Source organism: Dromiciops gliroides, chromosome 5 (genome assembly GCF_019393635.1).
Source record: "Dromiciops gliroides isolate mDroGli1 chromosome 5, mDroGli1.pri, whole genome shotgun sequence".
Lineage (NCBI taxonomy): Eukaryota > Metazoa > Chordata > Mammalia > Microbiotheria > Microbiotheriidae > Dromiciops > Dromiciops gliroides.
The window spans coordinates 292,173,143-292,190,499 of NC_057865.1; the positions used below are offsets into that span (position 1 = coordinate 292,173,143).

Genomic DNA, 17,357 nt, shown 5'->3' on the forward strand with positions numbered 1-17,357 from the left:
ATGCCCACAGCCCATCTAGGTGCAGCTATGTGACAGCCGGCTGGTGAAGCCTACAGCAGCTCAGAAGAGACATCTGGGAGTCATCGATAAGAGGTCACAACTGCACCCAACATAGTTGATAAGATTACTGAGCATAGAGGGAGAAGGAAAAGGGGCTCAGAACAAAAACTGAGGGGCCAACTAGGGTTGTAGGTGGAACAGAGAAAGCATTGGTTGTCTCAGACACTGGCGGTGTGACCTGAGGCAAGTCACTGAGCCTCAGTCTCAGTTTTCACCTCTCTTAAATGGGGTTGCTGTATGTAAAGCGCTTATCGAGCCACAAGGTGCTCTACAAATGCTAGTGATGAATTGTTTCTTTTCTCAGGTTGGATCCAGCCAAGGATATTAACAAGGAAGAGCTGGACAGGAGAGAAGTGTCAGGGAGGCCTAGGCAAGAAAGAGTATCTGAGTGAAGGGAGCGGTGAGGGGCATCACAGGGGCAGACAGAGAAGCTGGAGGGTGAGCGTGGAGAGGGTGAACACCGGCCATAACTGTAGAGTCACCAGTGACCCTGAAGAAGCCAGCTTATGCCCATTAACAGAAAGAGCATCTGTGCTCGGAGGGCCTGTGCTGCCTCTCCAGCCTGGATGCTTTCTAGTTATCACGAGCTCATCCAAGCCTGAGGCTCCTCACCTGGGACCTGGTAATAACATGAGCCTTCTGTCATAGGTCTGTGAATACCAAATGAGAGACTGCCTGCAAAGTGCCTCTTTGGAGGCCATGATGCAAACCATCCTCATCTTGTACCAGAATGTTAGGAAATGTTGCTACGATGTCCTCATCGTCCCATAAACTCAAATTCTCGGACTGGGACAACTGAGAAGGAAACGCTCCCTTCCTCCCTCATCTTAACAGAGGTGGGGGCCGGCAGGCGGGCTCCAAATGCCCCATGTGCTACCTACTGGCTGTATAACATAGTCAAGTTGTTTCGGGGTGAATGTTTTTCTATGTTATAAGGGAAGATTTGGTTGGGTGAGGAGGCAGTCAAGAAAGAGCCTGTGACTTCAGTGTCAAAACAAAAGGGAACTTCAGACACTTGACACTAGCTGTGTGGCCTTGGGCAAGTCACTTAATCCTCACTGCCCCATAAATAAATAAATGAACAAATAAATGGGTAAGTAAAAAAGTGAAAACAAAAAGGAACAATAAAACATTAAAAAAAGAGGGGGGGCAGCTAGGTGGTGCAGTGGATAAAGCACTGGCCTTGGATTCAAGAGGTCCTGAGTTCAAAGCTAGCCTCAGACACTTGACACTAGCTGTGTGACCCTGGGCAAGTCACTTAAACCTCATTGCCCCCCGCCAAAACAAACAAACAAACAAAAAAACAAAGGCAAAGAGAGACCTTCCTATCAGCGAGAAGGCTGGCCAGCTTGCCAGGGCTAATCCACCTTGCTTCCCTCCTCAGTGGGGAATTGCAGGAGGGTTGGTTGGAAGTGATTTTGTGTGAAAACAAAATGGAACACACTTAATAATAACAACATGGACCTTTAGTCTAGGAAGAAGCCTGGAGTCACTGACTAGGCCATCTTCCAAAGACTGATCCAACTGGCTCTGTGGCTCAATCCTGGGCTTAGCTCACTGCCCCACCAGCCCCACCCCCAGGCCATTCAGCCCATCACCTGTCACAGCACAGACACTGGCCAAGCTTTGCCAAGTGATTCCCCATCAGATCCAGAAATAAGGGTCTACAATGTTTCTGGCTCTGCCCAGAAGAGCCTCTGTGACAACCGTCTTCCTTCCTCATTGAATGCTTCACTGGTAGCAATGATGAAGGGGTCAAAGTCGTCTCCACTGTTACAACTTTAAAGGAATCATCTATGCTTGTGACACATACAAAGGAGACATCTTGTTAGAAGTGGGCCTTTACGACATGTCTCCCCTTGTTAGAATGTGAGCCCCTTAAGGGTCTCCCGAGGACAGAGATCAGCAGAGCGGACTCTTCTCTTCTGAACTCTCTCTGACCATTAAGACGGTCAAAGCTGACGTCAGTTGTTCAGTTTATTACTGAGCTTCTGATCCATAACCCTCACCCTTACTGCTCCTTTTTACATGAGCTATGGTCTAGCTGGGTCCCTACTCACTGGGTAACTATGTAACCCTTATAATATCCCTATCTCAATTTCCCTACCTGGAAGCTGGAATGTCACCAACTTGATCCACTACAATGTTGTTTTGAGGATTCTAGGTGCTACACTAAATTAACTAGCAAACTTATGTATAACAAAAAACTGCAAACACACAGCAGGGAGCAACATAATGACACAGAACTGAAAGAACCGTGAACTTGGAATCCAGAGACCTGGGGCCTAATTTGGGCATCGTTACTATTTCCCTTTCTGGAATGGGGGTGTGGTGGTGGTGGTAGGTGCTTGTAAGTACCTAATAGCTCTCAGTTTGATCATTTTTGAAATGAACTTGGGGGGGGGGGAAGAGTCCCTTGGGTTTAAGTAACTTGCCCAGGGTCACACAGCTAGTGACTGAGGCCAAATTTGAACTCAGATCCTCCTGAATAGCTGTCCCAAACACCAACACCTTATCTACCCCCAAAGAGTCCCCTGAAAATCAAGAAATAATGTGCTTTCCCTCTAGGGTTACCCTTTTCTCCTCTGCTTCTTGTCATTACCTAGTGGTTTGCATTACCATTAAAACCTAAGTTCCTTGAGGAAGAGATTGGGTTTTGCCTGGCACAAAACACGCACACAGTATGTGCTAACTGATTGATAATGGACACAAAAGCACTTTGCGAAGTTAAAATGGGTCCGTTTCAGACCAATTCCAAAGCACAGCAAAAGTTCTGTCATACATACAGCCTTTACCCAGCATGGGAAAGTGAAAAATAGGTTTATTCACCTGACATTCTTTACCCACTATCTGACCAAGAGGGGCCCATGCCCTCCCTCAAGAGGCTGACAATCTAACAGGACAGGGCAAGGCAGGGCAAAGGGGCATAAGCAACTGTCACATGACCTACTATGTGAAAAAGCAGAGCCTAGGTAAAACTCAAATGCTGATGTTTTGGAATTTCCCAAGTGGCTTAAGGCTTTTGTGCAAGGGCTGAAACAAGAGTTGGACCTCTGGGAAAGGCCAGGGACTTCTAAAGGCAGACCCCGGGAGGGCTTTCTTTGCAGGTGACAGAAGGGCCTGAGCAAAAGGGATGAGATGTATTGGCTGTGTGACCCTGGGCAAGTCACTTGACCTTCATTGCCCTGTGTATTTAAAAAAAAAAAAAAAAAAGGGATGAGATGGCAAAAGACAAGTTCAAGAACTGGGGAGTCATCCAGTCTGGCTAGGTCACAAATTACAGACAGGAAGAGGAAGCTGGGCACACTCAGCCCCAAACTGCCTGCCCCAACTGGTGCCAGACAATGACATCATTCATTATTCAGTGGCATTTCCGACTTGCCCATGAACACAAGCCAGGTGCTATGCTGGGTATCATGAAGGCCTAGCTCTAAAGGAGCTTTCAATCTAATGGGGTTGGGAATCAAAGAGGTGCAAAATGCTAGTAGAAATCTGAGAAAGTACAGTTTACCTTCGTCTGGGGATGAGAGGGGCACACGAGGGAGATGGTACCTAAGAAGGGAGATGTCCCAACAGAGATGGCAGTGGGCTGGGAGGGGACAATGTGAATGTGACAAGACACAGGCTAGACCGGGCAGGGAGAGAGGAGGAAGGGAAGAGAGGTATAGCTCAGCTGGCAAGCTGGAGATGGGGAGGACACATGTATGAAGCTGAACAGGCCAGTGTGTCACCAGTTAACAGGGCTGATCAGGAAGCCCCCAAAGTTTTTGAGTATGAGGAGGGCAAAGGTTCTTTTTGACCTTGCAGCCCCAAAGTAGAGCAAAGGGCTTTCTGAGAAGGGCTTAAAATCTTTTGAGTCAAACTGAGTCACAATCAGAGGAACCTCCATGGTCTGAGCCAATATTTGAAGTGTGGTGGAATCAGCAATTACCTGGGGCAACAGGGATTACTGTGATGTTTGTTTCCTCCAATGGGCTCTGCCCTAGGAACTGTTTTGCTTCAAATCCACTATTCACAGCTCAGCTGACAGCAGCATTAGGCATCCATCTGTCCATCCGTAAGTACCAGGGCAAATGAGATTTTACTTGGTAGGCAGGGCAGAAGTCGGCATGGTCTGGGGACAGCAGTGACATGAACAAAGACCAGGGGCAAAGACCAGGGCAGCAGCACACAGGAAGAATGACTGGAAGGCTGGAGACCTGCTGGATGGCCACTGCTGTGAAATGGGGAGAAGCTACGCTGCTGCATCACGTAGAAGGTCCTTGCTTTGGGAGCACATTCCTGACTCCATTACTAGAGAGGCAGAAGCTAAGGCCTGCAGAGGCTTAGAACCGGCCCTCAGCTTCACAGTAAAGGTGCCAGGAGAAATGGCATCAAGGCAGACGGGGCAGAGGCTGGATGCCAGCTGGAGGGAGGAGGTGAGGAAGCGGAAGGACAGCTGGGTGACCTTAGCAGCTGTACTCTCCCATTTTACAGATGAGCAAGTGAGGAGCCAGGGGAATGGTGACTTGCCTCAGATCCACAGGCGGTACATAAACACCAGAAGCCAGATTAGAACCCAGGTCCTGTCTCCAGAGCCAACGTTTCCCTTCCACTCTACTATGCTGACTCCCACACATGGGGCAAGAGTAAGGGAAAGGATTAATTCAGTTCTGGCCACATGAAGCACATTCAGGTGGAGAAGTATGACAGAGACAGAAAGCTGTGGGCCTTTAGTTCAGGGCGAAAGATGAAGGCCAGACACAGCACAAGCCTCCTCTGTGAAAGGCCCCTGGCATGGGTATTTTTTTCAGCAGTGAATGGCACAATGGGAAGGGGACTGGACTTAGAGCCAGAGGGCCTGAGTTCAAATTTCCAAGCTTACCCTCATTACACCGAGCAATCACTTAATTTCTCAGGCCCTCAGTTTTTGCATCTGTAAAAGGAAAGAGGAGGGGGCGGCTCTGGTGACCCCAAAGGTTCCTTTCAGCTCTAAATCTGACTTCCTGGAGGCTGCCTGGTGGTGAGAGGCAGGATCCTGGGACAAGAGTAGAGGAAATCATGCCCCTTTCATGCCCAGAGGCCTGGGTCTCCACGGGCCAGAGCCAAGCTGTACCCAGAAAATTACTGATTAACATCATCATTATCATTCCAAAGTCCGCTTTGATGTCGAAAGCAAGGATTTCTCAATCTTCTTGGACAAAGCAAACAAAATAAGGCTCTTGTGGCATTATGGGGTATTAGAACCTAGTTTGACCAAAGGAAAAAAAACTCATCTAGGTAAAATTCCTTTCAGATTTCACATTTCTACCTCCAGGAATTATGAGTCTTCTAGTCAAGACAAGAGACCCAAACAGGTAAGGACAGGCCTGTCTGCAGCGATGGCTTCCCTGAAGTCTTACAGACACGAGGCTACGTGGCCAAGGGATTTCAGCCCAGTGTCCTCAGCCTCTAAGTTGGCTCCTGATAAAAAGCTATTCTCCCTAAAAAAAATTCTCAATCTCTGCTCTGCAACATCCCAAGCTGCCAACCAAATATTGGTGGGTGTCACAAAACTCAAAATAAAACTCATACAGCAACAGAACTGCCATCCATTTTACATAGTTGTGTTTACAAGATGGACCCTTCCCTAACGTCGGTGATTGATTCTGCAAAAATAGAGCAGTGAGGATTCCGTCAAAACGGGCGGGGCCTGCCAGTGTCGCCCTGGCTGCTTTGTTTTTCGGAGCATGTTTGAGGATGAGGCTGATGAGCATTAACAAGACTTGTGGCTGTAATGGGTGCCTGCACCTGTAATAACTATACCCAACCAGCTAGGGCACGGGTCCCACACTGCTCTCAACATGGGGCGTGCTTTTCCTCAAACTCATCTAATGTGTACAAAGCCTGAGAGAAGCCCAGAATTGTACTTGGGAATTCTTTGTCAGTACACACCCACATGGTTTTTTTCTTTTCAGAAAGACAGCACTTGAGAAAACTGCTCTCTACTAAGACCAATGTGGTGTAAATATAGGGGGCCCAGGACAGCTGTCTTTAAATGTCTGAAAGGCTGTCACAGAGAAGAAATGGCCTCGGCCCCAGAGGGCGGAACCAAGAGAAACAGGCAGACAAGATGGTCCCGGGGCAGCATCGGGCTTGAGCTAAGAACAAGCCTCCCAATACCCATGGCAACCAGAAAGTGCTTGGGCTGCCTTGGGAGGTAGCAAGTGCCTCTTAGGACGTCTTCAAGCAAAGGCTGAAGGGCCACGGTCAGGGAGGTAACGAGAATTCATGATCTGATGGAGCTGGACTAGATGACCTCTGTTACCCCTTCCCAAAGATTCTGGGGCCTACATCTGTGGGCATCTGCCAAGAGACAGTGCAGAATAAAAGGGCAGAATTGTCCACTTTTCCAACTGTATCCTGGCCCAGGGTGTTTAATAAATGCTTGTTTATTCGTGCATGCATGCATTCATTCAACAGTCCAAACCAAGCCACAATGCCCAAGAAGGCCCACTTCCCAGGCTGGCAAGTTGACCTGATACTCAGAATTACACAATGGCCCCCTTGAGGCTTTCAAGATCACAAGCTTATGATAAAAGCCCAGCTACTGTCTCATGGGAGTCCCATCCCACTTGGCAACAGCTTTAGTTGGGATGTTGCTAAGGAATGGATGTGGTCCATGTCGACTTTGCTTATGACATGAAAAAGTGGGCGAAGAGGCCTTCTACATGAGAGCTTACAGGAGAAAAGAGGCAAAGCCACTTCTCACTGAGGGAGGTGTGTTCTGGGGCCAGGTAGGGCTGCCTGGGGGCAGAAAGGAAGCTAAAGCAAAGCACTTTATTATACGTACACATATGTGGTTTGGGAGTCTTAATTTTTTTATAGGGGAAATACAAAAACACAGCAACACTGATGGTGTGAATCATGCAAAGCTAAAGTGTTACAAAAGGAGGCAGGGATTATATTAGAAGATGCCACATTATGAAATGGGCACCTGGAGGGAGTAACAAGGGAAATCTTGTTCCAGGCAGAGCTGCAGAAGCCCCTGCCCCACAATATGCCCTTAGTCCACACTCAGAGCCCAGGAGGAGCTGCAGCCGTCATCCCCAGCCCACCCGAGAAGCACCGTCCAGGGGAGCAGGCCTTATGAAAACCCAGCTGGCACCTGCCTCTGGGGGCACTGCAGCCAGAAGCAATAAAGGGAGGCCAGAAAAAAAGGTCTTACCCTCCAAGTGACAGTCAAAGGGTTCAGAAATGGAAATGGCATAAAAGAAAATGTGTCACTATTTGCCTTGCTGCTGCCCTGAAGGTCCACTGGGATCCTCTATCCACCCTGCAGCTGAACCCTCCTCCCTGCACTCAAAGGTGGACTCCTAGAGGGCAGGAACCCCAGCTCTTACCATAGTGCACATTCACTCACCCTCATTCATTCATTCATTTGTGAAGTCATATCATTAGGATCCTCTCCTCCCCCAAGGTCTGCATTTTCCCACCTCCCATCCTTTACTCACCCAGTCTCTCCCCTCAATTCCCAGAGTCTACCCTTCTTCTAGAAGGGGCTCAAATGCCACCTTCCTCATCAGATGGCCTTCTGTCGCCTCCCACAAATGAGTTCTTTCTTCTTCCTGTGAAATCCCAGAGCTCCTGGGGCCCCTCTTGACAGCACTCATGCTTCTGAATATACCTCAACTCCTCTACCAGGCTTCTCCATCGAAGCAGAGGCTTTTTAGGGGTCCCCACCGTGTCGAGCCAGTACAGTGCACTACAGAGAGCAGGTGCCCAGTGTGTGGTTACTGAAGAATTCTCAATTGTGATTTGGACAGAGATTGCTTTGTATAACCCCCGATGGCTCTTCCAGTTTAAAAGTCTGATTTCCAGAAACTCGAAATTTAATTCTATGTAGAATTAATAGGGACATAAGAGGCCTGCTTCCTCAGCCTGATACAGCCAAAGAATTTAAGTGAGTCTGTCCATTTTGAAGGCAGAGGCTAGGAATGCAAAAGAAACAAAAACAGCGACCCCAGAACTTTCGTTCAAGTACATGCACACATGATCAAAGTAAATTTTATATCACTACACAAACACACCCAGGAGAAATGATTGTCTGTCTGTCTGTGAGTCCAGAACTGCTGAGGGGGTGGGGCTGTATGAATAATCAGAGTATGTTCAATCATGGAATGCTTCTTTTGAGCCAAGTTTTGAAGGAGAGGAGCAACAGGGATTGGCGAGGAAGAGGGGAGCACTCCAGGGGGGAGAAAATGAGGTTAATGAGATTTGAGGAGAAAGAGCAGAAGTCAGCCCTCAGCAGATAATCAGGAAGATTCCTAAGGGGGTGGCCTGACAAACAGTGTTTGAAAAACGCCAGTTATGTTTGTAGCAGTTACACAGGGAAGAGAGGAGCTTCAGGGAGTAGCAGAACTCAGGAGTACGGACAGACAGCTTTGGGGGGGGGGGAAGAGCAGAACCAAGCCACAGCTGAGAGAATTGTGGTAAAGTGAAGAGGGAGGGACCAGAGATGCTCACAAACCTGGGGAACCAGAAAAACATGGCAATGCCTGGGGGGTGGAGAGCTAAGGGCTGTGGGTCTGGCAGAGCCTGAGAGCTGGTTAGCAGCCATCCCAATACAGGTCTGACTTGAAGCTTGTGAGCACCCTATAGAGAATGTGAGGTGACAGGGCCTGGGGAGTTGGCCGGAGCCCAGGGACCACAACTAGCACTGCTGCTGGTACAATCCCATCATTAAGGCTGTCCCCAAATGGCAGCCCAGCCTGGAAGTCACCTCCTTCAAGAAGGGTCTGCAGAGCAGCTGCTCCCTTACTTTCTGGCACCCCTATTTTCTGTGCTCCATGCTCCCCCACGCTCCTCCAGGGAGCTGTCCTGATCGCCAATGCTTAGGATGAGACCTGCCATATAAAAGATACTTAATTGTCCTTCATATAACTTCTGGCGAATACTTTTGGGTTGAATTTAATGGTGGGTGGGGAAAGGGGCTGGGGGTACGGTTCCAAAGACCCCAAATTCAAAGCTGGCAGGGGCCTGAGGCCAGCAAGTCCAATCCCTTCATTTTACAGAGGAGGAAACAGAGACTGGAGACACAACGGCAAGGTTAAGTGACTTGCCCAAGACCACTGATGTGGCCCAAAGAAAGCCCCAACAGGCCCCGGAGCTTGTAAAGAAGATACATGCGCCGTCAGGTAACCGGGCTCCTTCCTCCCCAGTTGCCCCACTGGCAATGTCCATTTGCCTCAGGGGCATCCGAACTAAACAGGGAGGAGGCACAACAGAAAAGCCCCTTTCAGGGAGATGCCAGGGAGCCGCCCCGGGCAGCCTTCAAAGGCAACCACACCCACCGCTCACATCTGGATCAGGTTACCATTCACCCCCCCAGCCCCTGCTCATGCTGGCAAGTGGCCTGTTTCTCCAGCGTGGGGAAAGGCTGCAGCAGCTCAGGGGGTCACCCCGCGCCCCTCGGGCAGGGCCCCGGAGATAAGGAACCCCCTCAGTCCACCAAGCGGAGCCAAAGGCCCTTCCTCTGTCCCTGCACCCGGGGGAGCCTCCCTCCGGCTCAGGCTCAGGCTCAGGCCCCGGGCTGGTCCTGCTTTCCGGGAGGCGGGGGGGCAAAGGCTCTGCAGGACCCTCGCTCCTGACTCCCGTCCCCGCCGTTTACTGGCCGGAGGAACCCTAGGCAAGTCCTTTCCCCCCCGCTTCCTTTTCTGTAAAATGGGGGGGGTGGTTGGGGCTGGATCCCCGGCGATGTTCTCGGCCCTGCCCCACCCCCCGGGCAGTCCCTTTCCCGGGACCGCCACGGCCACGTTCGCTTCACTGACAGCCTAGTGGAAATGACGGGTCGTGGGTGTCCAGCCCAGTCCACGGACTCCCCTCCCCCCTTAGGGACAAGGACCACGGACTCAAAGGCCCTTTTCGGACCTAAACCCCGGGATCTCGAAGGTCCTTGTCCGAAACTTATCCGCACGTGCCCGAGGAGGACCCCCCCCCCCCCAAGCAGCCTCCAGGGGGCCCCTCCTCCGGCTCGGACATCCGGGTGCCCGGGCTCGAGCCCTCCACATCCGGGTCCCCCGGGTTCGCGCCCTCACATCCGGGTACCCCCAGCCCCGGTCTGCTCCCCCCACATCCGGGCGCCCCCGGCCGCCCGCGCGCCCCGCCCCCTCCTCACCACGGCGCCGGCCACAGCGTGGACCAGGCTCTCGTACGATAGCACGGTGGCCATGGGCTCGACTCCCGTCCGACCCCGGGGGACGCTTCGGCCGCAGCTGTCCCAGCGGGTGGAGCGAGAGGAGGGCGCGCTGTGGGCAGAGGCAGCGAGGCGGCGACAAGCCCAGCGTCGGACTCCCTGCGTCCGCAGGCCCCGCCCTCGCTGCCAGCCTCCGCCATGGCAACCACTTCCGGGTCGTCCGGTGCTAGGAGCCCCCGACGCCTCGGAGAGGGAAGGCGGAGCCCGAGGGGGCGGAGCCTCAAGGAAGCCAATCAGAGGGCGGCGACGGGGAGCGGTCAATGGACACCCGGCAGAGTGCAGGCGCAGTAGGCGACTCTCCCTTCGTGGTGCTTTTTTCCTTTGAATGGGTTTTTGGCCCCCCTCACCTTCCTAAAATCACCCCCCCACCCCCTCGGTAACAGCGAAGGGCGGTCACAGAAAATCAATCAATCAGTGCCTTAGCCGCTTACAAAGTACGCCTCATTCCGCACCTGCAGCCCCCCACCTTTTCGAGGTATCCCCAAAGTCATAGTGCAGTTTCGAGGCCCTTCACAGCTCAGTATTTATTAAACACCAGCAGGGCTCAGGGGCAAAGGAGGACTGGCAGCCTCGCTAGCACAGAGCCCCGCGGGTATCCTTCAGCTAGGTCCCTGCCCTCCAGGAACTTGCATCAAACGTCGGTGTACAGGACGACCGCGTGTAGTGCAAGACGAATGTGGAGTGGATCAAAGGTCGTCTCGAGGGGGAAGCACTTTCCATTGATAACCTTGGGGGCTTTTGTTGTGGTTGTTCCCGTCGTGTCCGACTCTTCCTGACCCTATGTAGGGTTTTCGTGGCAAAAACACTGGAGGGGTTTGCTTTTCCCTTCTGCAGCTCATTTTACAGATGAGGAAACTGAGGCAGGCAGGGTGAAGTGACCCTGAAGTCACACAGCTAGGAAGTATCTGAGGCCAGATTGGAACTCAGGTCCTCCTGACCTCCAGTCCTGGAACACAGTACTTAATAAAACGTTTATTGTTTCCCCCCAGTTCACAGAAACCTCAGGTTTCTCCAAGTTCATTGTATTAAAGGTTTCCCAGAGCAGGGATTCCATTACATTCACATACCGCACCTTACTGAGGGACGTGCCTGTCAATGGGCATCTCCACCAGAAGTACTCTGTGATTGTCAAGTCTCCAAAGCCTCTGGGGTCTGGCTACCTTGATGTACTGTGGCCGGCTCCCATCCACCACAGGGCTGAACTCTTCCAACACACTGTGGCACTCAGTGAGACTGACATTCTGTGCCACCACAGGAAGTGTGCAATTAGGAAGGTGGGCATATTCCAGGGAGAAGTTATGTGACTTGCCCTGAGTCACTTAGATGAGTCAGGATTTGAACCTGGATCCTGCCTCCAAAGCTGTGCCACAGACATCTCAAATGCAACGTGGCTGAGAGCAGTATTCGTTAGTTTTCCCCTTTTCCCCAGCATCTCAGTCATACTCTCTCCCCTTATCCTGCACAAATCACGCCGATCTCTACCAAACACCCTTCCCTATGGCTCTGTTCATACAACACCCACTCTGGCTCCGGCCCATGACCTCTGGCAGCCTCCCAGCGATAGTCATTCAGCCACTGTCCTATGTGACTAAAACAGCTCCCCAGCTCACAACTGCAGCTAGCTAGTCTGTTCTCTCCACCCTGGCCCACAACTGACCTTCTGAAGCACGGAGTCATCAGCAGGTGTTGCAGGACTAGCAAAGACCTTCACAATTACAACTACTCCTCTCGTACATTCCACAGCCCTCCTGCTGCAGCTGGGATCCAGCATCCCACTACCAGGAGCTTTCGCCCTGTCTTTCGTCCATCTTGTGAAACCCTTCACAGCTCAGGTCAAGTGCCATCTTGGCAGTTGCCACACCCTTGTTAAACCTCTCCCCCATTCTGCTTGCCCCCTCATCCTCTGGAACCCCCTCCATCTAAACTTTCTCTGCTTTGCTAGAAACCTCAATTTTCCTAGTGCATTGTTGCTAGACCTGTGGAAGAGGAAACGAATTAGAACCTTTTGAGAGGGACTCCTCCCTCTAAACCTTTTTGAGGTGCCCTGAAGCTTGAAGGATGCCCCCAGGAGACTAAGCTTGGGATAACCATGGCCTGAGGATCCCTGACAATATCCCTTTCCTGGCCCCTATAGGAAGGAGGGAGGGAAGGGGAGGTGGCCCTGGTCCTTCTCTGCTTGTGATGACCCCAGGGAAACCATGCAGCCTTTCCTCAAATGACTCAAAAAAGGACCTATTTACTTTAAGCATTGACCTAAGGCTTCTCTGCTGCTTCTGCAGAGCCCCTGAAGTCAGAAATAAGGTTTAGATCAGTATTTTACACCAGACTCAACACATTTAAAATGGACACATGGACTGCATGTTGAAGATCATAGTAAGAAAATTAAAAGAGAAGCCTTCATCCATCCACCTGCCTTCCACAGCTATGGATAGGGAATAAACTCCTAACCAAACAAGGGAGAGGCAATTGCTACAGATTAAATACATAATTGTGATTATATGAAATAAAAATGCTCAGGAAAAAGACTGCAACCAGGATGAGTAGTGGCAGACTAGAAAAAAAGCTCTCTCAAATATCTGATAAATGTCTGATATCGAGACAACAGGAAAAAAAAAAAAACAGGCCAAAAGCCATTTCCTCAGTAAGTTTAATGGTCAAAGGAAAAGAAGTTTTCAAAAGAATTGCAAACGATTAACAACCCTATGAAAGACTGCTCCAAATGATCAAAAAATGCAAAACAAACTTGAGGTTTCACCTCAGATGGGCCAAAGAACAAGAATGACTGGATAATGGACATGGTCAACTCAGAGGGGTTTGAAAGACCAGCTAGCCACTATTCTGAACAGCAAATCCTACCATCCCTCAAGTTCCTGGCTTGTGTTTTTCCTCTTTGATCAGCTGACGTCCTAGAAAAAGCAGTCCCCACTGCTTCACCCCTCATTCCTCTGCCCACATTTTTGTAACCTAGTTTCAAGGGTCAACTGAAACACTCTCTCTCCAGATACCAGTGGCCTCTTAGCAGATTTATCTAGGTGGCACAATGGGTAGACTTGGGAGTCAGGAAGATTCAAATTCAAATTCTGCCTCAACCATTAAGGAGCTGCGTGACCCTGGGCAAGTCACAATCTCTCTCAGCCTATTTTTCTCATCTATAAAAGGGGGATAAATCTCCCAGGACTAAGAGGATAAAATCAAGGCATTTTTAAAGCACTTTGCAGACTTTAAAAAATCCAGCTGCTGTTATTGTTATACCCGGGGCTTGCCTTTTCTTCAATCCCACATAACCAACTGCCTATTGGACATTTCAAACTGGACTTATCTTCCACCGCATCCCCCAGGCTTTCCTGGCCTGCTGCCACTGCTCACCCCAATTTACCTTGGGATTTAACCCTGCCTCTAATCAGTACTTATCTCCATAGTCCTTGAGTGTAGGGATTACTACTTTACTCTTTGACGCTATATTCCCATCACCTACAAGGTAGTCACTTAATAGCTACCTACCTATTGATTGATTGAAAGCATGTTTAAACCCTTTGATCCAGATTCCACAGCCACATGGATTATACCTCCAGGGTATTTTGTCTTTGACAAAAATTAAGACCCCAGGTATGTGCAAATATTTGTAAGCTGCACTTTTGGTGGAAGCGAAGAACTGCAATACAAAAGTAGATGCCCATCCATTGGGAAACGGATCAATGTATTGTGGTGCATGAAATGTCTTTTTTTTTTTTTCCCTTCCTTTTTTTTTTTTTTTTTTTAGTGAGGTAATTGGGGTTAAGTGACTTGTCCAGGGTCACACAGCTAGTAAGTGTTAAGTGTCTGAGGCCAGATTTGAACTCAGGTACTCCTGACTCCAGGGCCAGTGCTCTATCCACTGCACCACCTAGCTGCCCCTCATGAAATGTCATGTATTGTAAGCAACAGAGCCAGGAAAACAACATCCACTACAATGACAATGGAAACGAAAAGAACAGAAAACAGTAGAAACCGAACATTGGGTAGACAAAGAAGGAAGATCCCTCCCCCTTCACCCCTTTTCGAGGTGGAGGGTGGCCAAGTCACATCCAATTTTGTGAATTTGGCTACTTTGCAGATCTTTTTGTTTTCTTTCTTTGTCCTAGAAGGATGACTCTGGGAAGGGGAGGGGACCCAAAGGAGATGTGTAGGTGATGTGAAAGCGCAAACATCAATAAGGAGCCCTCGATTGTGGCGTTCCCAGTGGCCCCATCATTCCTGACTTCGATTCCTGTCTCCTTCTGTGCTACCCATTCTGATCCAGGGTCTGCCAGCCACATCTACTATGGGCTAACCAACCTTGCCACCAGGCACCTGCCTCTCCTGGCAAAGATAGGATGCCCACGGGCAAAAAAAGACCTTAGGAAAAATGCCACAGGAGCCTGGCTCTCTTTGACCCTTTATTTCTCGGCCTCCAGCTGCACTCTCAAATCTCCTCGTTATTGACTCAATCCTCCAAATAGGGCAGCCTCCTTTCACTTATTTCTTCTTCGCTGCTCAGACCCTCCAATTCCTCAATCCTCACTTTCTTCCGTCCCCATCGCTTCACCTGTCCAGGTTTGTATTTGCTAGAGAAAGTGCCCTTGTTCTTGCGGACAAAACTGCCAGGAACGGGCTTCTGTCCCGTGATCCAAATCTCGTCCTCAGTTGAAGCGTCCAGCATCTCTAAGCTATCTTCACTGGGCACTTCGTCAAACCCGTCACTCGTCCTCTCCACACCGGGCTGATCTAGCTTCTCACTAGGCTGCGGCTCCTCATGGGTCACCTCACCGACTCCTGGTAGGGCAAAATGCTCACCACATTAATGACCACATTGATCAGCTCACGCTACTTAACGCTAAGCTCCCTAGCTGCCCCTCCTCAGGGCCTCGTGGCCCCCACTATTCAGTCCTTTTCCCCTACAGATTTCTTTAGTGGGGTCAGTTTTTAAAATTTTCCTCAGGGAAAGAGAAAAACAATGGATCCTTTGGGCACTGGGAGATAAAATTTAAATGAGTGATCATAAATTTCATGTGCTTAATATTAAACAGTATTTAATCTAAAATGCAAATGATCTCCAAGCTTCCCCAGCCCTGTATCCTCTTTTCAAAAGAGGGAGAGGCACACCATATACTTTTTTTTTTTTAGTGAGGCAATTGGGGTTAAGTGACTTGCCCAGGGTCACACAGCTAGTGTTAAGTGTCTGAGGTCGGATTTGAACTCAGGTACTCCTGACTCCAGGGCCGGGGCTCTATCCACTGCGCCACCTAGCTGCCCCCACCATATACTTTTGAATCAATTTTGAAAATTGTATTTGGGAAGGGCTCTTCCCTCCACGAGGCAGAGGTTGTGCCAATACCACACAAAGTAATTTGACCCATATTGCAGTCGAATGGATGACCAAACTATGCCTCATCTATATTACTGGGAAAGAAATCTACTGGTCCTTTACCCCCCAGGAAGAGGAGATATTTTAATCACGTTTTAAAATTAAAATTATACATTTGGTCAACATCTATCACTTATCTTTTATATCAATGTTGCCTTTTAAATCTAAAAATACTTTGAGAGCACAGTCCACACTAGACCCACAATCAAAAATCCATGTTCTACCTTGTCCAATGTTTATCAGCTGCCAGTCGCTAACTTGGTTGCTAAATTCTTAGAGTCTATAAAAGCCATTTTAGGAGACAAACTTCATAGACATGAATAATGTCAAACTTGGCTATGTCTGTCCTGTTTTCAAATTCAGATGGTATTCCTCTCCAGAGAACAGATCTTTTTTATTTGGGGTTTGCTTCCTCCCTCCCTCCTGGCTAATTCTCTCTGCACTCATTGGACCCCTCTTTAGGGCCTTTCTTTCATTTCCTCTAGTCCCTGACCAACCCAGTTCAGAGCAGGCAACTTGGCGGATAAACGTACGTTTAGGACTGACCCCAGTAACATCTTTCTCACACTTTTCACCCACTTCGTCCACAACAGGCACTTGTTCTCAAACCCTAATGTGAAATTAAACCTATACTTTACACATTTATGTGATGCCAAAGCTGCCCCAAACATGATGGAGTCTGAATGCAGTGGTGGGTGGGCCAATGGCAGTGTCCACAAGACCTCCTCCAAGACTGACAGGTTTTCTGGCCTAACTTTCAAGGCTGCCCATCTCTGACTCACAGTGGGGGTTTTCTTCTCCACCTTCCCAGAGACACACACCATTGACACCAGTGGTCCCCCTGTGCTGGGTAAAAAGATTTGGGATATCCCTCATCTTTTACGCCAGTCTGGCTGATCAAGTGAGACAGTACAAAAGTTTCCGGTTTGAAAACCACACTTTATTTGTGAAGGCGACTAGAAATATCTGATAACTTCTATTTTTAAGCTAAAACAAAAAACAAACAAAAAATCCTCCTTTCACATTTTTCTTTCTTTCTTGTAGGGTTGTTAGTACAAGAAAAAAAATGTCAGGCTTGGCTATTATGTTGCATTCATAGACAAATGGAGAATAAGCTTTGTATCTGCAAACCAGATGGGCCCAACACACTCTGAACACAGGTCATTTCCTTAAGATCAAGATGGCTTACCCAGACTCAACTGTGACAAGCTTTTTGCACTGCTTAACTGTAGGAAGGTTTGGTAAATCAAGTGAAAAAGCGAGGACGGTGGGAGGATGCATTGTGTCACACTGGGGGCTGTAAAGAGTCCTAGCATACCAACAGGGAAGAGCCCGGGAGTCTGCCTGAGCAAGAGCATGCCCAATCCCTATGCCAGCTGCCCTCTACACCACATGCCCCTTTCTGCCCAGTGGCCTGGGGTGGTGGGTGGGGCAAAGTAAGTGTCAGCAGCTTATCAATGACTTATTTCCAGGCTGTTCACTGTTCATTCTACTGCCACAGCCACCCCTGTTCTTAAAACACAGGCAGGGCACAGGTAATACGATGCCCTTCAGCATGTCTTCAGCTGGGAGGCCTTGTCCACGCAGGCAGAGCCAGAGCTATTTTCTAGACTGTGCCCGGCTTACCGTTATTCAAAAGCCAAAGGAAGATGACTGTCAATTGAGGAAAGGAAGTCAGAGGCAGCAGCAACAGCTAGCACC

The 17,357-nt window shown here is 49.4% G+C and overlaps 1 protein-coding gene across 2 annotated transcripts in view; it reads right to left on the reverse strand.

The window, feature by feature from the left end:
* The window catches only part of SLC25A17 (solute carrier family 25 member 17), a 43,296-nt gene extending 32,887 nt beyond the window's left edge, over positions 1-10,409 (reverse strand). For both annotated transcript variants that reach the window (XM_043968962.1, XM_043968961.1), the window contains exon 1: positions 10,196-10,409. In XM_043968962.1, the coding sequence (XP_043824897.1) occupies positions 10,196-10,249 (54 nt within the window). In that variant the 5' untranslated portion in view covers positions 10,250-10,409. The remainder of the gene's footprint in view (positions 1-10,195) is intronic.
* Between the last annotated feature and the right edge of the window lie 6,948 nt (positions 10,410-17,357).